General features: G+C 39.5%; 3 protein-coding genes and 1 long non-coding RNA gene across 8 annotated transcripts in view; 2 read left to right on the top strand and 2 right to left on the bottom strand.

Annotated features, from left to right (window-relative positions):
- The window catches only part of lingo3a (leucine rich repeat and Ig domain containing 3a), a 41,735-nt gene extending 34,893 nt beyond the window's left edge, over window positions 1-6,842 (top strand). The window contains exon 2 of the mRNA XM_034702574.1: window positions 1,752-6,842. Coding sequence (XP_034558465.1) covers window positions 1,810-3,648 — 1,839 coding nt within the window. The 5' untranslated portion in view covers window positions 1,752-1,809 and the 3' untranslated portion in view covers window positions 3,649-6,842. The remainder of the gene's footprint in view (window positions 1-1,751) is intronic.
- A 4,875-nt stretch (window positions 6,843-11,717) lies between these two features.
- LOC117806745 lies at window positions 11,718-12,907 on the bottom strand. Its single transcript, XR_004629738.1, has 2 exons — window positions 12,826-12,907; window positions 11,718-12,748 (listed from the first exon to the last, which is right to left on the bottom strand). It is a non-coding gene; the product is annotated as an uncharacterized LOC117806745 (long non-coding RNA).
- The window catches only part of atp8b3 (ATPase phospholipid transporting 8B3), a 43,402-nt gene continuing 32,775 nt past the window's right edge, over window positions 12,400-23,026 (top strand). For all 5 annotated transcript variants that reach the window (XM_034675754.1, XM_034675727.1, XM_034675760.1 and 2 more), the window contains exons 1-3: window positions 12,400-13,038; window positions 13,129-13,169; window positions 15,371-15,489. The gene's annotated coding sequence lies outside the window, so the exon portion shown is untranslated. The remainder of the gene's footprint in view (window positions 13,039-13,128; window positions 13,170-15,370; window positions 15,490-23,026) is intronic.
- On the bottom strand, window positions 14,846-21,072 carry nfil3-4 (nuclear factor, interleukin 3 regulated, member 4). The gene is made up of 2 exons (XM_034705947.1): window positions 20,965-21,072; window positions 14,846-15,627 (listed from the first exon to the last, which is right to left on the bottom strand). Exon 2 carries the CDS (start codon window positions 15,593-15,595, stop codon window positions 14,846-14,848), a length of 750 nt encoding a protein of 249 aa, XP_034561838.1. The 5' UTR covers window positions 15,596-15,627; window positions 20,965-21,072.

Genomic DNA, 23,026 nt, shown 5'->3' with positions numbered 1-23,026 from the left:
GTGTGTTATATTGACTAAGTATTCAAATACGTTTTTTTTTTCGTTTTTTTTTAAGTAAAACACTTTTTTTTGCTTATTTTGGGAGCACACGTTTAAATTCATTTTTGTTACATAACCTCACACAAGTGTAGGCTGGGGACCTCTTGAACCTGTGGCCTTTTCATAGCATGTCTTAGCACACTCTCGGCCTCCCTCACCACTCAATTATCATCCTGTCATGGAATATGTCCACTGGAGTTACTTTCCATCCCGCTGGTTAGAGATTACCCGTCTGCTGCCAAACATCCACCAGTAGACAGAAGGGTAGAGAGAGGTAGAGAGAGGTAGAGAGAGGTAGAGAGGGAGAGAGAGAGAGAGAGAGAGAGAGAGAGAGAGAGAGAGAGAGAGAGAGAGAGAGAGAGAAGACTTTTGAAAACTGCCCCTACACCCACTCCTGACACACTTCCACTGTTGCATGCTCTCATGGAGGGTCCACCATATTGAGAGTCATCCAAATCCCCTGAGTGTGGAGTGGGAGTGGGTCATAAGACTATGCTACAGCAAGTCCGCACAGATGCTGACTGACCAGGTGTAATGATGTGAAAAATCCAACTATGAAGATGTAAAAATCTTAAAAATAACAATATATTCAGGATCTAATTACCATTTTCAAGTCTTAAAAATAGCATGTGTTTTCTTACAGATTATAAACACAGGAATGAAAATAATAAGACACAATAGAAGTACCTAATAAGTATGTCTGACATTGTAGAGTGATTTTTACGAGTGTGCTATGGTTGATAATTTAAACTATGTAGAATTGCTATGACAAAGTTTCTACTTTTGTGGGTGCTAGGGAAGTTTGTCTAAAGTTTGCTGCTGCGTCTGATCCCTGCACCTCGATGAAGGGTTCTTCATTTAGCTGTAGGTGTGAATTCAAACTGAGTGCACTCTCTAACAGCAGAAGTGAGGAGTGACTATGAGGGATGAAACTTGTATGTGTGTGTATGTCCTCTCATGGTCAGCCTCATGCTGTTGAGACTTATGCAGGTGGCGTGATGGACTGAGTTATTGTGATGCACAGAGTTGTAGCTCTCTGCTATTCTGACTGACCTTGTCCTGCATTTACATAAAGGCACCGATGGCTGGATCCTCAGCCTGTTTTATGTTGTCATTTTCTCCTTCAGTGCTGTAATTTTATTTGTTGGTATTCTGCTTCCCAGACTGCATAAATGGACCATTTAAGTGTGTTTTGCAAGGCACTTTGCTCTCAAAGGCTGTTGAGAGGCTGCAATTGTTTTCCTTTTTCATGCATTTTAAGATGTCTCACATGAAGCCTTATGAATGTGAAAGATTTTCATTATTCCTCTTTTCATTTACAATGCATGAAATAGCTTGAGAGCAAAACAACCATCAGATATAAAATTGACTCATAGCTATTAAGGGATGTTTTTATGAGCGTACAGGCGTATGATTTTAAATGCTGACTGCTTAAAAGGCACAGTCGACCACTGTGAATCGACTGGTTTCAGCTGAATGCAGAACCCAGTCCTTTGAGGATTATCTCAGAGCTCTGGCTTTAATTTCACTGCGGTGCTGGGTCAATTAGAGCTCTTAATTGTAATTTCACTCATTTAGAGTGTTTAATCACTGCTGTTGGAGGGGAAAAGAGTTTAATTAATTTGTCTCACTGTCTCTCTCTTTTCCTCTCCCTCTCATTGTTTCCTCCTCTCTCCTTTCCTTTTTACTTCCTTCACTTTTCCTCTCTTCAGGTGTCTGGCCCAGTGATTGAACCCCAGACAGGAACAGGAGGAAACAGAAGTAAGAAGAATGGCCATGGGAATGTGCCTGGGCCTGGATGTAGGTTGGCTCCTGCCATTCCTGTTCTGGCTGCTAATGATCGGGGTATCGCCTACACATGGTCAGGGATGTCCACAGCGCTGTGATTGCATCGCCAAACTCAAAACGGTGTCCTGCAATGGTAAACGCTTGTCTGCAATACCAGAGGGCATCCCCCTGGACACCAAGATCCTGGACCTTGGTGGGAACAGACTTCGGTGGGTTGAGCATGGTGACTTGCTCCCGTATCAACGTCTAGAAAAGTTGGACTTGAGTGAAAACATGATAAGCGTGCTGGAGCCCAATGCTTTTTCTAGCCTTCAGAACCTGCAGATGCTTTCCCTAAGGGGGAACCAGCTGAAACTTGTCCCAATGGCGGCTTTCTCTCGTCTCTCCAACTTAACTTCACTGGACTTAAGTGGGAATAAGATTGTAATTCTTTTGGATTTTACTTTCCAAGACCTAAGAAGTCTAAAAAACCTGGAAGTTGGAGACAATGATTTGGTTTATGTTTCCAACAAGGCCTTTTTGGGTCTGGTCGGGCTGAGGGAGCTGACCATTGAGAGGTGCAACCTGACTTCAGTGTCAGGCCAGTCTCTGTCTTACCTGCATAACCTGGTGAATCTGCGGCTCCGCTACCTCAGCATCTCCAACTTAGAGGACCAGAACTTCCGAAAGCTGGGAAACCTGAGGGGCCTGGAGATTGATCACTGGCCCTTTTTAGAGTACATTTCCCCTCACAGCCTGCAGGGTTTGAACTTATCATGGCTGTCTATCACACACAGCAACATCACCTCTGTGCCCACCTCTGCCCTGCGCAGCCTAGCTCATCTCACTAGCCTCAACCTTTCCTACAACCCCATCTCTGTGCTGGAGTCCTGGGCACTGAGGGACCTTGTCAGGCTGAAAGAGCTGCATCTGGTCAACACTAACCTGGCAATGGTGCAGCCATACGCACTGGGTGGTCTCAGGCAAATCCGCCTTCTTAACCTCTCCTCTAACAGCCTGATAACCCTAGAGGAGGGAGCCTTCCAATCTGTGAACACATTGGAGACCTTGCGTTTGGATGCAAACCCTCTGGCCTGCGACTGCCGCCTGCTGTGGATCCTTCAACGCAGGAAGACCCTCAATTTTGATGGCGCTGCCCCAGTGTGTACAACGCCTGTGGAGGTGCAGGGACGGGCGCTTAACGCTTTCTCTGACTCTGCTCTCTTTGATCACTTTACTTGCCAGAAGCCTAAAATCCGCAACAGGAAGCTGCAGCAGATTTCTGCACGAGAGGGGCAGGTGGTGTCGTTCATTTGCAAAGCAGAAGGCGAGCCAGCACCAGTGATATTCTGGATCTCTCCTCAACGCCGCCGCATAACCACAAAGAGCAGCGGCCGCCTGACTGTGTTACCAGAAGGTACTTTAGAAATACGGTACGCACAGGTGACAGATAGTGGAACCTACATCTGCATAGCCAGCAATGCAGGGGGGAATGACACATATTTTGCCACTCTTACTGTCAGTGGGCTGCCACTAGATGCAGCCCTCATGGCAAACCGCACATACTATGCTGGGGACCTTAATGACACAAATCTAAATGACACCAGAGTGTTCTTGAAGTTTACTCTGGACCTAAAAACCATCCTCATATCCACAGCTATGGGCTGTATCATGTTCCTTGGGGTGGTGCTCTTCTGTTTCATCCTGCTGTTTGTGTGGAGTCGGGGGAGGGGGCAGCACAAGAACAATTTCTCTGTGGAGTATTCCTTCAGAAAGGTGGACGGACCTGCTGCCAGTGGAGGACAGGGTGGGGCACGCAAGTTCAACATGAAAATGATTTGATCATCAGGATTTGTTTGTTTTATTAGTATTCTTTCCCTGAAGCTTTTAAAAGCAGACTCAAGGACATAAAGGGAAAAGACATTGAAATTGACCTTTTAATGCAAAACACTTAATTCAATTATTTATAGGACATTTTAAGGAGACTTGCTTTTGTTTTTGAAACTACTGTATATGTATAGAAAAGAAAAATCTATATGGGTTTGATATATTTGTATTGCTTTTTCGTGTGTGGTTGTATTGTTGTGCAAAAGAAATCTGGATTATAGCTGAAGATGTCTAAACTGTTTAATAGACTGTTAAAGGACCAAGCAACAAAAGCACTCAGAGTCCTACGAGTCTTTAACCTTGACAAAGCTCTTGCCAACTTCGTCCTTCCTCCCGACAAGGAATTCTGTCCTCTTCATGTTTAAAGGTCTTCACCTCTCTGCTCCATCCAAGCTCTCCAGACTCATGAATACATTACACATGGGTGGTGCTCAGTGAATGCCAAGGACTTGCCATAATACGTATTTAAATAGTTCCAGCTGTATACTGCAAATTCAGACTTATCTACAGTCAAGACTTAAAAGCACTCTTATGACATAAATAAAGATCCTCTGCTTTTTTTGCTGATGCTAGATTTGTACAGAATATATTAGATACTAAGAGACTACTCTCTGCAACACTGCCAATCTGACCGTAAAGCACCATGTAATATCAATGCAATGCCATTCTCACTAAATACCACTTAAGGATGGACTAATTTTTTTAAACTCAAAATGGGACTCTCCCTGATAAACTACCCAGAACACATCATGTGGTGACAGACCCATTGACTGCATGTAAAGATGGACAACGTGGCTTCACTCCTCCCATTCTACACAAGGGAAGCCAAAATTAAACCTTGTGTCGGGACTGACACATAGGAGTTGGAGTTTATTCCCTAGGGATTGGCTGGTGGAGCTGTGGTATTGGCACACGATTTCCGCTAATAAAATCAGCTTAATGGTAAAATAGCAAAGAACCCTCAGGTCGGCACAGCGTAACAGCTTCTTGAGCCGAGGCGATGCTCAAAGTTCAAAGTTCAATGACTCTCGTGTTGGGGTTTGTTGTGTTTATTCTTGCAGTTCTTCCCATGTTCTGCTAATCTGGTGTGCACAGCTCTGTAATGGAGCCGACAGTCATCATGGTTTTACACCTCTTTTTTATAGCATCAGATAACCAATGAAAACTTAATTTTCAGAGAAGTAAACACTTGGTCATGAATCAGGAAAAGAACTAACTACATTGAGCAAGAGCATGTTAAAAGAACATTTCTTTCACACTGTACTTTGATTTGAAGGTTTGACCCATGTCCCATCTGTTGATAGGGAGGATACGGGCTTTATGACCCATACTGCAGCCAGTCAGTAATCCAAATTCAGCTCAAAATGTTTTGGCTTCACTTTTGGGGATCTGTCATGTCGTCTTTCTATTTATATAAAGTCTAACAGGTCAAACAGATGCACTCTTGCAGCACTTTGTTTTCCATTGTTGTCTTCGTATAAAGCAAACATGTTCGCCTTTTTGGTCTAGAAAAATGGAAACCTAAAAGATGAACACTTGCTAAGTTGGCTTTAACGATGTGTATGATTTTTTAAATTCAAAATTTGTTTGGGTGTATTCATCCCAAAGTTGGACTCCTCATAATGTACAAATAGACTATAAACTGTATACGATGTGTTATATATTTTGTAAATATTGACATACAAATCCTTGTGGTTGTTTATAATACTGTTATGTGACTTCTACTGTAATTCTTCTCTTAAATGCTCCCTTTTAAAGCAGTTACTACCAGTCCAGAGCCTTTTCACTTTCACCTTAAAATGTCATCAGATAGATATTGCACTGAGACCCGCCTGCTCGCTCCCTGAGCTTACACACTAAATCATGAAGGGCATTTATGTCAGTTTTCAGATCACTTGACTATTTTTGGCTGTGAGTGACAGTGGGGAAGTTAGGCTGACCAGCAGGGGGAAGGAGTTAAGTGGGTTCTCATCAGGACCTGGATGTGTTCAAGACACGCAGGGAGAAAATGCTAATTTGATAAAGACCTTGTAGACTGGAACAAAGGTCAGAATGAAACTGAGTCAGAGAGAGCAGGGAGTCGATGTATTCAGGAAAGACACTGAGGCTGAAATTCATTAACACACAGTACATGCCCCATAAGACAGCTGTATAACATTTAGCAACCGTTTTATAGAACTGCTTACTAAAGGTTTTTATTTTGATAAACTAAGCTTTATGTAATAGTCTAATCTAAAAAATGATCAAGCTCTGAGATGTGTTTCTGTACTCAGTTAAAGTAAAAACAAAACAGTTTTTTTTCTCATGCATTCATGAAAACAGCTCCTGCAACAGGGAGTGTAATACAATGTCTTTGTAAATGTAACATGAATTGGCAGTTGCAGCAATTTCAAGCATCACAGAGCAGATTTGCCAGTTTTGGGCCATCTGTTTTAGTGAAACCAGAAACCAATTTCTGTCATAATTTGAAGAAAGAGTCAAAACAGATAAACTTCTTTAACTTTCCTCTTCTCAGAGTTTGACTCACAATTTGTAGGTTTAAGCTTTTCAAACAAACTACACCAGCTTAGATTCATCTCAGGCTGTCCATCTTGAACCACAGCACCTCCAACAGTGTAACTCTGCTGCCCTCTGTGGGATACAGATGGTGCTGCAGTGTAACATTTTACAGGGGATTCAACCTTCCCAACCTTTCTACTTCATGGTACACAATACGAGTCCTGTGTTAACTAATGTGGTGTTCATTTTCATCAACATATACATTGCACATCAGATTTTACATTAAAGGTATCATTAATTAACAAAAAGGGATTTCTGGTAATGAACTGCAGATATGTAACCTCACTGATCTGACCTCTCCATTGCAGAAATGTAAACAAACAGTTGATGTTTTCATTAAACTTCACTAAATCCATCTTGTAAATATGAAAGCCATGGTGTCTGGAAATTGTGCTAGACTGTTTTGTATTGTATTGTTTTATAAAAAATGAAGCACACTGTTTATAAAGCATGCTGTATTATCTACGATGATGATGTCTTGTCTCTTGTCCCATTTTTATAGCAGTCTTCTGGTCACTGGAGCTTTATGGTGGCAGTCTGAGAAGTTGATTGAGAGTCTACAATAAACCTGTGACCCCGTCACTGTGAAATTTTGTGTTGCATTTTTTATTTGACCTCTTTCCCCTCCTTTCATTCAGTTTAAACTTCTTACATCAAAGTCATTTACTGTTACTGTAAACTGCATAATCTGTAAAGAGTGTTAATATTGTTCATTTTTATTGTACTTATTAAAACACAAGTTCTACTAAAATGAAAACTTTTTGTGAGAAGATACAAACTTCTGTTCACACTTTGATTCATGGTCTGTCTGACCTTGCCTTTTGTTTTCCTGACCTATTAAAAAGAGCTGTGATGGCATTTTTACTGCATACAGTGAACATGCCACGAATATAAATTAGTATGAGAATTCTGTGTCACAAAGTCACAGATAAATCACCCATTAACAAAAAAAAATGCCACTTACAGTATCTCCCCCACACTCACAATCACACTTCTGCAAAAAAATTCACACCTACACACACACCTCCTCTCTTCATTCACACACCAATTGCTGCCCGGCCTTCTTTGGGTTGTTTCCCACTGAATTTTGTCACTCAAATCACCTGAGAAAATAACTCACAATGGAATCTTTTCTCACAGTGAACTGCATGAAGTTTGGGTGTTGCACAAACTGTGATAGACACACACTGTGCAGAATGCAATGTGTAATAGTTCTAATCATTCAAAGGGTATAATCAATGCTGTGCTAAGTTCATCGTTTGAGTCATTTCTTGATTTTTACATTGTTTAAATCTGGGTGATCTTTCTCTAAATACCTCTCAAGCTATTCAAATGAAAGACAGTGTCTAATTAAAGGGACTAGTTAATGCTATGCTGCCCTGTGATGTGTAAGAGTGAGACATAGTGTGGATAATGTGAGCATGCGCATCAGACTAGTGTATGGAAATAATATTTGTAGACGTGTGTTCCACCGTAATTTCCATTAAAAGCATTCACTTTTGATTCATATATTTTAAAGTGATTCAATGGAACATGCTTCCCCTGTTCAAAGGAACAAATTACAAAGTATAAATTTGCAATCACTTGCACTAACATTAGGCCCCCATAGATGTTTAGGCCCTAAACTCTGCACCTATGAGAAGGGGTGGCACCGATCTTAAAGTTCTTCCTTACTTAGAAGAAGTTTTTGCTTATTCTTACTTACAGATTTGTGGATATGGTCAAGTTTTTTAAGTTAGAAGGATATTTTCACATGTATTTGTTGAAAGAAGAAAGTTCTCCTGTACTTTCCTTTCAGTCCCTTTTTTAACACTTCATTACAATAAATTGTAGCAAAATATGTTTGTGTAATTTATGAAGTAGGGGACATCATTGTGGTGCAGTTAAGGGTTAAATTAGGCATTTAGCTTTCTACAATCTGGACTTACCAATAAATGTAAATGTTATCTCATTTTCAGAAAGGTGAATGGAAGCTTATTTGAATTCCTGCACTTTTACTCAAGTTTTGTAAGATTCTGGGCTACCTTGAGCCTCTGAACCTATTCATTTTTAAGAGCAGAGACCAGAATCTCTCTCGGGGGGACAGTCATCTTCCAAAAGATTATCTTTTGATTTGGGAAAGAAATTATGTTTGAATAGTCCAACATCTTAAATAAGGGGTTGGTTGGTTGGTCACTATAAATGCCAAAGTGTGTAATTTATATAACAGCATTCAGTGACAGCCATGTCCCCTCCATGGTAAGGTTGTCACCTTAGGTGAGACCACTGTCAGCAATCATATGATTGCGACGATTACTCATTGATAATGGTTTGCAAGTACCCTACCCACTCAGGAGAAAAGTGACCATGCCTGGAAAACATCTCCACAGAGCATCACAGGGCCCCCTCACTGTGGGGTCAAGCGGTCAGAACCAAGCTGCTCGTTTGGTGTTCACCATACTTTCAACTCCACCCACACGTCAAGAGACTGACTCATCTTAGTCTCACACCTTTGTCACACTCTTTAGATGAGTGTCTACAGTTTTTGGCACTTCTCGTCAGACAAATATTCATGTGAATCACTCTTGCTTTATGCATTGTCAATTTGATCCAAAAAAATCTGGGGGTCACCACTCATTTTGAATTATGTCAGGGTGCATAACAGGATGTTAGCTAATTAATTGAAGCCTGTATTGTACCTGCATTGATTCAATTTACAATTAACACAAGTTTGATCTTCACTTGAGTTTCTCCTAAGACTTTTTTTTAGCATTTGTGCATGGATAGCAATAGGTTTCCGTTCCTTTTTCTCCCCTATGACAAATCTGGAATATTTTAAATTGGGACAAAATAAATGAAATGTACGCCCTTAAAGCTGCTTTGATGCCACAGTCTGGCACAAACAGCTTTTATGCTTACCACCTGTCATGACTCACTTAATTTAATGATATACAGCGATTGAATAAGGCAAGTTGTTATTTTTAATTTTCTATGCATTTTTTGAAAGAAAAACTACAAAAAAGGAAAGTTGGTAAGCAGATAAATAACTCAGTTATGTGCATGTGTTACATTTCTTTAATTATTTTTCTGTCAGATCCTATCATTTGCATCAATGTCTGACTTTTACTTGAAAAATTAATTAGATTAGGAAATAATTAGTATCAGAATCAGTTTTAGATGATCAGATTTACTCATACGTGGAAGTTTTTCTTGTTTTGCAGCAAAAACATTGAACACAGAGGCACAATGAAATAGTGTAACACTTTGAACAGCAGTGCCCTTACTCTCAGAAAACTTACATATACTATTTTTTAAAAAGAATAAAGACCAGAAATATTTCCAAAATATAAGAGATAACATCATACAAAATGTGTTTAAAAGCGTAATGTAGACTTGTGCAGAAATCTGCAAGATGATGGTGACAGCAGCAACAAATCTACAGACAAAGATGGCATTCTTTAAAATGTAAATCATCTGAAGTCATTTATTTCATTTGATCAAGTTCAAATCATCTGACACCATCTCCTACTTACTAACAAGTTTATCTCTGCAGAGGTGGTGTGATCTCTGACAAGGGCTGATCGTATATCACCACTTAACAATGAGTCATCGACCGAGTATCAGATACTGACATCAGTGACATTACAGCATTGATCTTATAGTTCTGCTTTAGTTTTTAAAGCTGAAGACAGGAAGTTCTGTCAGGATACCCTTTAACACAGACACACTTTACTTCTGCTTCACTAAATTTAATTCCAGCCCAATGGAAACACTGTTGGGTGATTCAGGTGATGTAACACACACATTGTGTGCCTCACACAGTGTGCACCTCAAATGTGTGTGGGTTGGAAGTAATCACCTATTCATTGCTACCAAGGTGTAAAAGGAGGCAGTCTACATAGCATTGTTGTGGTTAGCTGTTATTGAACAATTGACTTACCGGCAGAGTATATGTGCTCCCCTCTCCATCAGCTTACTGTTAACAAGCAGATCAGGTCAAAGACTGCAGATTCTTCTCCGTCTTTTTATCTTTTAGTATAGCCTAAATCAATACTGCTGTACAACGGCAGTCTGTTTTGTTCTTGATCCACCTCTTGGTAACAGTGGCAGATAATTCAAAACTTCCCCTTCACATGACTCTTTTTATATTTAAACGTTAATGTTACATCAGCTGAAACTTTATGACAGAGGAAGCCCCAGGTGTCTGTAATTCTCAGAAGGACCATAGTGTCACATCAATTTTTACAATTTTGAAAACCAGATCTATAATCTAGTTTTGGTTTCTGAATTTCATTTTCAGTTGTGGTAGGTTGTACAGTCTAAGCTTGTTGTCTTATGGGTTTACCAAAATGAAAACAGGAATTGCAAACAAAGTATACAGTAAAAAAAGAACAGACAGAACACATGACAAAACTGACTGAGGTTGGATTAATTACTTTGCATTAAAGCCAGAATAAAATTGAGATGTTGAATAAGACATACAAATCGTATCAAACATTATGCTGCTTGATAGGACAGCTAAAACATCACTAACGCTGGATTCGATCAAACCAAAAAGGAATCAAGACTTCTGCATTTTGTTTGTTTACCATACCTCAAATCTGCTACAGCCTCTACAATTTAAAATCATTTAGCGTCAGCTGCTCTGGCAAAAACCCACTTATAGCCTTGTAGATATGTGTATGATTTTTTGTTTCAGGGAATCCAGATCAAGGCTATAACTTCACATTATATTCTGTTTAATAAAGGAATATTATTTTAAATGCTCATTGCTCTGGACACTATTGTAATTATTGGAGAGTTGGGGCTGAGTGCGTCAAGAGTGATTAAATTGTTGCCCTCAAAAAGGCTGAATCAAGATTAAAATATCTCTCTTAGCAGACATCTTAGTATCTAATGTAGTAGGCTAATATTCAGCAACAAAGTGTGCATATGTATTATTAGCTTGTTTCACCAGAGCAAACGCATCGGTAAACTGTAGCAACATGCCTTTATTCAGTTATGAGCCTTACAATCAAATTTAATACAATTATAAAATGAAAGGTTAAGATCCTTTATGTGCACACACATAGCAAACATATAGTTCTTGCATGCCATGACCCGAGATCAACCTGACAGAAGTAATATACTTGATAAAGGCCATTTTCTGTCGTCAGATATAATAATATGTACATAATATGTGGCCATTATGGTGTCCGAAGCGTTCTGACCGTTTTTGCACAACAGTACATTTTATATACAGTCTATGGTTGCAGGATAACTATGTGGGAGAGCTGGATAGACTAAATCTGTAAGAACATGTACCTGTAGTGAGGCAAGGTGGAGGGGGGCGGCACTAAGGGTTTGCCATATGATAAAGAAGAAACAAAAATGTAACTGATCTGACAACGTCACCTGGGGAATTTCACCCCAGGAGATATACAAAAACACCTTAATAAATAAAAAGGCAACACAGGTTCAACAACTGAATCAAGATAGAGACGTGGTTCAAAAGGAAACATCAATTTATTGATAATTTAAAATGGGAGTATCTGTGAAGAGAACGGGGTTAGTTACGGAGGTAATTTAGTCAGTTTAGGGAGATGTATTAAAGTTTATTAAAATATAATTTGTTTATTTTATCTTAAAAAGACACTTCCAGTCCAAGGTGATTTAAAATGAGCAAAATGGGATGGGGAAGTGAGGGGTGCCAGCAGATGGGAGGGCAGCCTAACATCAAGGGGTGTGTTCCAGGAGTGCAACTTACCCACCACTCGTGAACTCACACAGCAAACATGGCAAACAGGTGCAAACTATTGTGTCCTGGTGCGCTTACCACTACAAACAGTGCAGGGAACCACCTAGAGTTCCTAGCCTCCACCAGCAGCCGGCAACCACCTCACAACAGGGGAATTAACAAAAGTATTAAACAAAGAAAACAAATAAACCAGTTGGTTCAGTTAAAAGTACAACAATGCAAATACATTAAAACACAGGCAAAACAATTAATAAAAGGCAAAACTGCAACTCAAAAAGGTCTGAAATACAAAAAAATAAAGCATTACATAAAATATGCATCAACCCTCAAGTTGCCTGACTTACCCATTAACTGGCTTCACTATAACAATGACACACAGGGGACAGCTACCAAAGACGCCTCAAGCAAAAGGACCAGCAGGACAACAGACACTAAATACGAGATAAAATTGATCCTTTGAAATATTTCCTCGTGTCAGCAATTAACAATCTTTGAACAAAACAAACCTTGTCAAACCAAACCCCAGTTCACCCGAGGCAGAGAGGTAGACAGGGAGATATTCCAGGACAAAATTACACGTTGTTAGTTTTAAGTAAATGCAAAATTACTTAAAAACAAGCATGGAATAATTCTTAGGATTTTTAACCTACCTCAGTACAAGGAGCATGTGATAACCAGCCGGCAACCCAGACAGAAAGGCAGCCATGTCGCCACAGGTGGTATATGGTTCACCTGAGTAAGGGGCTGGACCAGGGGAGGAGTTTACCTACGTTTGAGAGGCTGCATTCAAGACCAACAATTAAAACCAACACTTGACGCACTCCTTCCAATACAGTAGGAAAGCTGTTTCATTTCACCTGTGAACGTTGTCTTTCATCGAAGCCTTCATTCTGGCCTCGTAAACTGATAGTCCGACAGTAAACAAAGGCCAGCCATTCAGAACAACCATGTTAACAACGCCACAAAAATGATGTCACGTGACGGCTTATTTTTACCCCCCTGCAAAGAAGGCCTAAATATGGCGCCTAAACATGGCGCCAATATAGAGTCCTCCTTCCCTGAAGTTTGTTGTGAGTGTTTTTTTTAACATTAGGCGAGAGTTAGGCGAGAGTTTGAAGCATTCATTGCCGCATTTTTTATTTCCCCTTTCTTTTTGACAGCCAAGGATTCAGGCCACCACCTCATCTTCATCCTTCAAGTTGTAAGTATCCCGCTTTGACACAATTACAGATACAAAACTTCTTGTATAAAAATACATGACATATTATTATGAGCTGTATTATCTGCTGCAGTGTGGAGCACTCGATGCTAAGTTTGCTGTTTTACCTGCAAAACAATTTTTGATTATCCAACTCAACATTTGAACAAATAAGGACAGGGCCTAAAGAGACAAAAACAGTTATTTTTATTTTGAATGTATTCAAAACAGCACCTGTCAGCCAGCTATGACAAATATGGTTGTTGCCCACCTGGACAAACATCAACAACCTCAAACCATTTGGTCTTGTTTAAGGAATCATACTGTTGATTAAGTAGGCCTAAGCTGACATGGTAGAAATTCAAATGCGCAAACTGTTACTTTATTGGCTCAAATAACCAGCTGAGGGTCTTTGAAATGTGTAATACAGATAGTCAAATTGTTGATATTTATTGAGTCCTGCAGGATGAGTTATATAAACACGGATTTTTTGGAATTTAACTGAATATAATATGTGTCCTTGTTAGATGATTTATGGCAAAATGACTGTTTCATAAAAAGTTTGGTTATAATTATTGCCCTGTCTGAGATGTAGTACAGTAATGCACATATCTCACTTCTAGCTTTTAACGGCTGCATTAGCCAGGTTTTGTTGTCATAACTACAACTAATGTGTTATTCTTTTCTCACCATGTTAAAAAAGTTGTATTACAGAAATACATCCTGTGTGATTGGGGCCAAAGTTAGCAGTCAGCTGCTGTCATGATCTTGTGTTGGCTGTCCAGCTGTTTATTTTTTGAGTTTGCATTGAACCAGCAGGACTGGCTGTTTGGATGGTCAGCAGCAATGTTAGCATCAGCACTGTCAGGCAAAGAGCCAACAGCCTGCTGTAATCTGGAGTCCTGCTACTGACTCACAACTACACTGTGAGAAACAGCAAATTGCGGCATGAGAAAAAGTGTAGGTGGCTGCTGTTTCTGTAACCTAATGCAATAATTTACTTACGGCAAAGCCATCAATTTCAGGACTATGGAGAAAAGAAACGTTTATTTTTTTTTTATGTATGTGAGAACGTGCATTTTAAGACAAAATAAACCCAAGACCTTGTTCACAGTTCTCCAAACTGACTGCTTTAATCTTTTTTATAAAGACATATTTAAATCACAATATCATCTGCAAGGTTTGATTATTATAATATACATAAAAACACCCAAAAGAAATACATCATCATACTTCAGTCTTTAAATTTGTCACCAACATCAATGTCAATCATGATGTTGGTTTTTCATAGTCTGCTTTTCATAACATTGTTAGTTTACAGCCTGAGCACCATGTTAGTTTCATACATCAACACAATCCAAATGGGGACACATATCTATCATAGTTCTGTCACAGTTTTTGGCACTTGGATAGCTTGTTTGCCTCTTACTTAAGAATATAATTACACAGTTGAACCTGTACTGAGCTTTAAGATGCTGAAGAAGGTTCACACAGAGGGGAGCTAAAGTAGCCTCAGTGCTCTATTTATGATAGAGCGCAGTGTATTATGAATTTGTACATAAATGGATCATATTGAAATGCTTAGAGACCTTTTTTCATCAGCAAAGTTGCTGTGTAGGTAGGAGTTTTTGGCAGTATATAAAGAGAAGTTACATCAAAACAACCTGAATAGTTGACCATCAGTTGGACGTGTAATGTGGTGGAGAGTTGTTTCTGTCTCCCCTTGATGAGACTTTGCAAGGTGGAGCAGAGCAGTACAGGGGCAGCACCCCTGGGACGTGCTGCTCTTTCTCCTCATCTGAGGTACCTCTAGTTGGAACAGGCTTCAGTAGAGGGGGTGCAGGACAGGATGAGTGGGTGGGAAGGACATTTCGAGGGAGGACAAGGGGAGTGAGGAGGCCAGAGCTAGCAGTACTGGATGGGTTCAAATATGGAAAGCCTCTCAGGGGTTGGAGAGTATATGCAGGAAATAAAAAAGGGGGTGATGACGGGTGGCGAGGGATAACAGAAGAGTCTCTGCCAACCCAGTAGTAGTCCCTGTGTAGAGACGGGTGGTGCGTGTTAGTGATTGGCTGGCTGCTGCTGTGAACACTGTGTTGTAATTGGTTACTCTGGTGAGCGGTGTAGGCTGCAGGATGGACCAGGCCGAAGTGAAGCTTGAGCGCCAGTAGTTCAGCACTAAGTCGTGTGTTTTCTTCTTTCAGGGCCATAAGATGACTCTCCACTACGTAGTCGTTCATCCTCCGCTTCTCTCTGGATCGCTTGGCTGCCTCGTTGTTCTTTCGACGCTTCTCCCAGTAGAGGGCGTCCTTCTTCTCCTCAGGTATGAACTCTCGTTTGCGACGGAGTCCTTTACGTACCAGCTCATTTTCTGCTTGTAAAACATGGCTGTCTTGGCCTCCATGTAAAGATAGTGACAGGACCTCCATGGCGGATGAAAATGAGAAACAATCCACAAAACCTGAAATAAGGAAAAATAGAGATTATCTCTTGCACTTCAGTAACACATATACTTCTTTCTTAGATTATAGCAACCTTATCTGATTTGACCCGGGCTTCTCAGTTATAACTAAAATAAGAAAGAGAAGTATGCTTTTGTTCTAGTTATATTTTGTGGCATTTTTGCTTTTGTTAGATAGAACAGCTAAAGAGAGGAAGGAATCTGGGGAGTAGAGAGCAGCAGATGACATGCAACAAGGGGACGTAACCGGAAATTGAACCAGTTACCAGTGTGATGTGGACTGTAGCCTCTTGCCCAATCTCAATGTCCAAACTCACACACTAACTGACTTTGAGGCACGGCTTAGGGCTGTCTCACTTTCAAATCTTCAAGTGTGTGAGGGATCTCTCACAGACTTTTTGAGACCTTTACGCCTTCTTTCCGTAAGTGGGCCTTTTTGCAGACTTAGCGTAAGGGAATTACCTAGAGTTCAGAGAATTGTGATGTTAAACACAGGATTCCCAGGGGAAGACCTCGAGCATGGAATGGCAAACGAATGAAGTAACAAGAAATAAAAAAAGAGATAGGGTAAACAAGAAGCATGATAGGTGCAATGAATGTTGGGGATACAAAAACTTTGTCTGTAAATATAAATATAGAAAACAGCCTTAATCGGCCTAAATCTATTTATCTTCAAACATGATACAGTATGAATTATATATTCATATATTTTAAATGTTGTGGTTAAGCACTCTGTACTGTAAGAGTCTGGATCACATGGCAGTCTGTCAGTCAGTCACTTGAGAGCGTTGAATTTGAGGAAATTATGCAATAAAATTCCTAATGCTGGGGCGCCTGTGGACTAGCAGTGTAAGCGCCCCACATACAGAGGCTACAGTCCTCATTGCAGAGGTCGCCGGTTCGACCCCCGGCCGCGACCATCTCCCGCATGCCCCCACCCACTCTCCACTCCCCACGTTTTCTGTCTTTTTTCAACTGTCCTAGCTAATAAAGGCAAAAAGTCCCAAAAATATATAACTTTTTAATTAATGCTGCTAAGATGAGCTACATGAGTCATGCAGGTCACATGAGAAGTCGCAAAGTGCTGTCCCATTCCTAGTTATACAGTTTTGAGCCCTTACAACCTCCTGCCTTCAATCACTTTCCAGGTGACATCAATTAAGTCAAGAAGGGCTCAGGGCTCAGGGCTCAGGGCTCAGGGCTCAGGGCTCAGGGCTCAGGGCTCAGGGCTCAGGGCTCAGGGCTCAGGGCTCAGGGCTCAGGGAGGACATTGAGATTGGAACTCGGTGTATGGAATGGGCTCTTAAACTGCTAGGCTAACCAGTGCCCCAACCAAATTAGTACTAGTACTAGTACTATTTCTTAACACAGAAATAATTAGAGCCTGTAGAGTAATGCAATGTTGTAGTTTTTTGACACTGTAATAATTCTCAAAAACACTATCAAATTTAAATAGTCATTTTACATAATAAACACCTTGTCTCATGAGTTACAAAAAGATTTAACTATTTTCAGGAATGCACAAAAAGTGCCGCTATAATCTATAAATGTCTCACTATTTTGATTGCTTGGAAAAAGTAAACATTTAGTGGTGACAATTTTTCCTAAAACTAGTTTTATTTATTTATTTATTTACTTTCAATATATTTGTCACTTTTGACTTTTATTTGAAAGGATAACTGAAGAGAGACAGGAAATGTGGAGAATAGAGATAGTTGAGACCAGGAGTTGAGCCAGCAACCTGTATATGGGGCGCATGCTTAAACCACTAGGCCAAGGTGCCCCCTAAAATTAGATTTGAAAATGGCTATGTGTGGTTTTGCTTACAGAACAGCAAACTGTTACCCTTGTATGCTGATCCATATTGCCTGCTTTTACCAGTAGAGTTCACATTTTCATACTACTGACTATCATTTGACATGTGATGCTGTGCACCTGGATATCCAGTGCTTTCTCCAGTGTAAGACATAAACATTTGTATTCCTACATCAAGAGGGCTCATGTGTTAAAAGAACAGCTTTCCCGTAACAACTGAGTAGGAGTTGAATCAATATATAAAAATGGAATTTCTTTTTTCTTTGATGACAAATAGTGTCAAAAATCTTACATCATAGGTTTATATTTACCTTAGTTTCACCACGTATGTGTTTGTAAGCTGTACCTTCAAGGATGTTTTTTAAAGATAGCTCGAGGCCAGAGGAATCTGGAAAGCTTCAGAGACTACTCAGTCAAATCTAACCTCCAGCACTCAAACACCTCTCCCTGAACTCATCTCATCCTCTACCTGTCTAGACCACACGGCTAAACATAAAGGGACACATTGAGTAGGCAAAGAAGAATGCGGGCTAATGTGTTTGTCTTGTCATTATGATTTTTACAGCCATGACATAGTGCAGCATCATTTAACTTCAGCTCAGTGCTTTCAAAAACATGCTTATAAGCAATTTGTGATCAATTGAGCTTTTCAAATTATCTTGAATTTAGTTGCCTCACTTCTGTCTTCTAGTGAGGGTTCACCCTTTTTGTTGTGGAAAGTAAATCTAATGTTTTAAAGAAGTAGTCAGAGACAAAAGCAGCTGTTCATATAGTCTCTTTCATTTGTGTGGGTTTGGGTAGTTTCATGTTAAGCTGTGCAGAGTGGGGGAACATCGTGTTGAAACCACAGTCAGACCCTTGTGCGTGCACTGATACCCAGAAACACACACTCACACATTAAGCCTCCACATATGCCTTTTATCTCATTGATGCTTTCTTCACACCCTATTCATATAAACAACACATAAGATATTATGTTCTAGTCGCATGCTACATGTGACACCTTATAAATAAGCTGCAAAAGAAACTGTCACTCAGGATTTCACACAAGAGGAACTCTCTGAAGCACAAACCACTTCACAGTCTGTAACCTCAAAATTATAATGCAGTGTCCCGTTTAGCTGCAAGATGTCATTTTATTTCTGTTATCCACACAACATTTTATACTCCTATAGTTGTATCTCTGACGAGCCAGTCAGACTAAGTCAGAAGCCTCAAAACAAAAAGCTTCAAAGAGGCAATGCATCCTGAACAGTGGTGAGAGCACAACAGGTTAAAAATATAATCACGCCTGTGCCGAGTAAGGGAGCAGACCCGCTGTGTGTGTGTGTGTGTGTGTGTGTGTGTGTGTGTGTGTGTGTGTGTGTGTGTGTGTGTGTGTGTGTGTGTGTGTGTGTGTGTGTGTGTGTGTGTGTGTGTGTGTGTGTGTGTGTGTGTGTCCTTGTCCTTCTAAACATGCACACCTGCAGAGTTGTGTGAGGCAACACACAAGGACTAGGCATTTTACACTCTGAGCTAAAGCAGGCCCTGAAAAAAAGCAGCAGCAAGAGAGAAAACAATAATCAGAGAGAGAGAGAAAATAAAAAAGCGAGGGTTCCTGAGTGAAATCTCTTGGGGCCTGCTCACCATACTGCTCTGCACATTTGCACCTGTTTTTTATTGACTATTTATATCCAGGCTGCTTTTTAGTAAGGAACTCTCAAACTTCTTCTTTTAGAGTCTATCCGTTTTCTTATACTCTACCATCTGCTGTTGTGTTGCAGAGTGCCCTGCTGTTAAAATAACTATCCATTGGAGGAATAGTTGGTCAGTCCATTCTATGTGGCTTTTGACCTCAATATTCATGTCACCTGTTAACTGCCATTATGGAAATAAGAGTAAATAAATGCTCTCTGCGGAATAAAAGAATCTTCCACCATTCTTGTCTTAAATTGTCCGTTAACCAGGGAATTCCTTGAAGTGCAGCATGAATACATAAACACTTCCCTGTGCTATTTGTGTGTTTTAAAGAGAAGCATAATAAAAATGTAACATTCATATATATTCTTTTATTCCTACCGCCATAAGGCTGCTAAATGCACCAAAGACAGAATAAATCCAGAACTACTAAGCATCCCGCTCTGCTGTACGGTCACTGGTTGTGGTAGTTGCTGATGTCCCGACGTGTTATTTATTTCCTTTACTGTGTATTTTGTACTATGGACAGGTTGACTGTAAAACTGAATTGCCCTTCTGGGACTAATAAAATTATTCTGAATTTGAATCTGAATATTGTGAAGCTGCCGTCAGTCCAATTAATGAATCAGAGCATTTACAGCATCATGAAAAGGAAGCAGGTAAATGCACTATTCTTACTGTCAGAAAGTGTTGAGAGCGAGGATATCGTGCTAGAAATGATGGGTCCACTATTACATTTTATTTAGTCTCCTTAATATTGTACTACACCTACATGGAATGGAAAAAAAAGTATATCATTTTTTAAATTGTCCACCATGAAAGATTGATATGGTGAAGTTGGACATTTTTTTTCTATAAGTGTTATAACGTTATCTTAAATTTAATAAATCCCGCCATGTATTGTGCTATTTTAATCATAACATGTACCAGTAGATTTTAATTCAATTTGTCCCTTGACTCTTTCTGAGTTTTGCATGGACAGTGTTTTAAAGATTGGGAAGATAAGGATCAAACAAACACATAACCATCAGAAGTATTTCAGAACAACTGTGGCACTATAGGCCCTGACAAGAGTCTATGACCTTTAATATTTTAATATCCTCTCTTCTCAAACTAGTATAACTCTAAAACTCTTAGTTATTCTAACGTTTATATTTTTGAACTTCTATAAAATCTCACTTCCCCCTTACTAGATACAAATGTGTTTACTTCATTTTATTTGTATTTCTACACTTATGGAGCATGTGAAGTGATGATGCAGACGACAGCATTTACAGTCTGACTTAAGTTGTAATGGCTGTGCCTCATCGGGCCTTTCTGATAGAAATAACTGCTCAAACAGAGTGAAAGACAACAGAACACAGCCAGAACTATTAATCTAGTGTAAGAACAAAAAACTGTTCATGCGCTCCTGTCCTGAACACATACTTGATAAGATATTGCAGGAGATTCTTATCACAAAAATATCCCTTTTGTTCATTTTATTACAGGTTGGGCCCAAAATTATCTTTATTTTACAGTTACATTTGTAGGATAGAAAAATGATGTCCTAAATAATCTCACAGATACTAACAAGCAACACTTCCTCTTCCTCAAGCAATTCTTTACAGATTACAGCGCAGCAATTTTAAGTTTTGTATTCAGAGTATATTGATTTTTGAAAGTATGATACTTTCTTCCCATATCTTAGCAAAGAGAAAATGCTATCCCTAATGTTTACTGAGTCTTAAATCATGAATTGTTCAGTGATGAGATAAAGGAAGTAGTGGTATCGTCTTGAAATTCTCCTTTGGCTTTTAACACCTGAAGAGATTGTTTGATTGAGAAATGAGCTGCAGACCTTACCTTCTACTGCCACGTGCAGAAAGTCCACTGCCAGTGACCTTGTTCACAGATATATCTGCCCCCACACAGCGCTAATAACAACTTTGAGATGGGACCCTCCTCTGAGACTGTCGTGAGATTAATGCACTTGATAGTGGAGTGGGGCCAGTAATGTCACGGGGCTTTATCTACCCTCTCACCTCCCTCCTACTTTGTGTGCGTTGTGTCTTGTTTATTGTCCATCTCTGATGTCACATGAAGTGTCTGATGTTCAGGGTTTATAGTATTTGTGGGCTTACCCACACAGGGGTCCTTCCTGTATAGGTGCTGCTGTAAATTTTAAACTGACATACTTGTTGTATTTTAGGCTCACATACAGTGCATGAAGTTAAGAGTATATGGTAATGCATTTGTTTTTTTTTGTTTTTAGCTGCATTAGCATGTTATGTGTGGTATTTGATTTCACGTTTCATCGACACAGACTGTAGAGTTTTTAGTTAACTTTGTAATTGAATCCTATAGCTTGGTTTTGTCAAGAATTTAAATTTGACCTTGACTCTCATTTCTATGTTAAGACACTGGTGCATGTAGCCAAGTAATATTTTTGCTTCCTGTTGTGTTGCACTTTAAAAGCTTGCAATGTGAAAAAAAGGACCATTTGTGGACCTGAAAATACTTTGCTGTTATCATACAACCAAGAAGCCGAGTCTGACCTGAAGTACACAAGACTCTTTTTTTCAAGCTCAGAGTTCTCCTCAGTCTAAATGTCAGATGTGCGCATGGGGTGCATACAACTGTTTAAAAATACATCTGACATAAAAAAGGAAAATATTTAGGGGTGAGAGATTTTAAAATATTATAATACTCTGGAATAAGACTTAATATTTTTTATTTTATTTAATATTAAATTTTTTTTTTTTACCTACTGCAAATTTCTTATGTTCTTGTGCAAAGTACCTAAAACAAATAACTTACATGAAGTCAATTTCTTCATCATTCCTTTACTAGGTGACAAGTTAAAAAGTGGGCTATTAGAAATTATTGGGCAGTTGGTGCGCCTTGGCCTAACAGTCTAAGGGCGGTTTAAGTGCTCCCCATAATACAGATATAATTATATATGTATAGTTTGGATAACTTCATTGTTTTTTTAATATAAGGATATTTTTGTGGTTTCAGGGTTAGACATTCTTAGGGGTTATTTGTCCCATTTAAGCATCAAATTATAAAATGTTTTTTTCCATAACATTCTAATTAATTTTTATCACCTAAAGAGAATTTAGTTTTTACCGTATTTATTTTTTAATAATTAAGAAGAAATAAAGGGATGATGTCATGGATCATGAAGAGTTGGTACAGGCAGCGTCCTGGTTCTGACAGGGAAAAGTGTGATTAAGTATGATTGTATTACAGCGCTCTCTGCCGGTTACTTCGGAGCACGCGCTGGTAGAGCTGGGAGGGATGGGAGGTGTCATGGCCTGAAAGCTTCATGAGCGGCTCAACGAAGGACGTATTTAAGTTAATCAGCAGTGAAGAGACTTTAAAAAGTTTGACTTCTCTGCATGCAGAATGAAAGCCATTACGTTGATGGATACATTTTAACTTATAAACCAATGAATACAGGCAAAGATTAGTATAAATCAGGGTTGGATAATATTAAGCTTTGGATCATCACGGCATATGCTTATCTTTTTTCCCTCTCTTTATGAAAATTAGGTTCTAATGTTTGTTTGTTTTTTCAGAACGCCAATGAACGTATATTTGTATACATCACTCTACAAAGGGAAGAGGGAAATCTTGAGTTTGGTTATTGTAGCGTATTAATATTTCGAGCTGCTCCTCTGACTGGTTTGGGGATGATGTCTCATCGAACCACAGGCTTTCAAACAAACAGTTCAACGAATGCTAGGAAATCACGCAAAGGGGAGGGGATCGAGGGAAATACCAATCGCTAAAACATCCAGTTTAACTGGTTCAACCGCTGATGTTTTTCAGCACAAATAAACGAGAAAAAAACACCACCATTAGACCTTAAACTGGCTGAATATATATATATAGATATATATATATATATCTATATATATAT

The sequence above is a fragment of the Notolabrus celidotus genome, chromosome 2 (assembly GCF_009762535.1).
Source record: "Notolabrus celidotus isolate fNotCel1 chromosome 2, fNotCel1.pri, whole genome shotgun sequence".
Classification (NCBI taxonomy): domain Eukaryota; kingdom Metazoa; phylum Chordata; class Actinopteri; order Labriformes; family Labridae; genus Notolabrus; species Notolabrus celidotus.
Note: the sequence above shows the minus strand (reverse complement) of the source record. Positions and strands in the feature narration are given on the sequence as shown.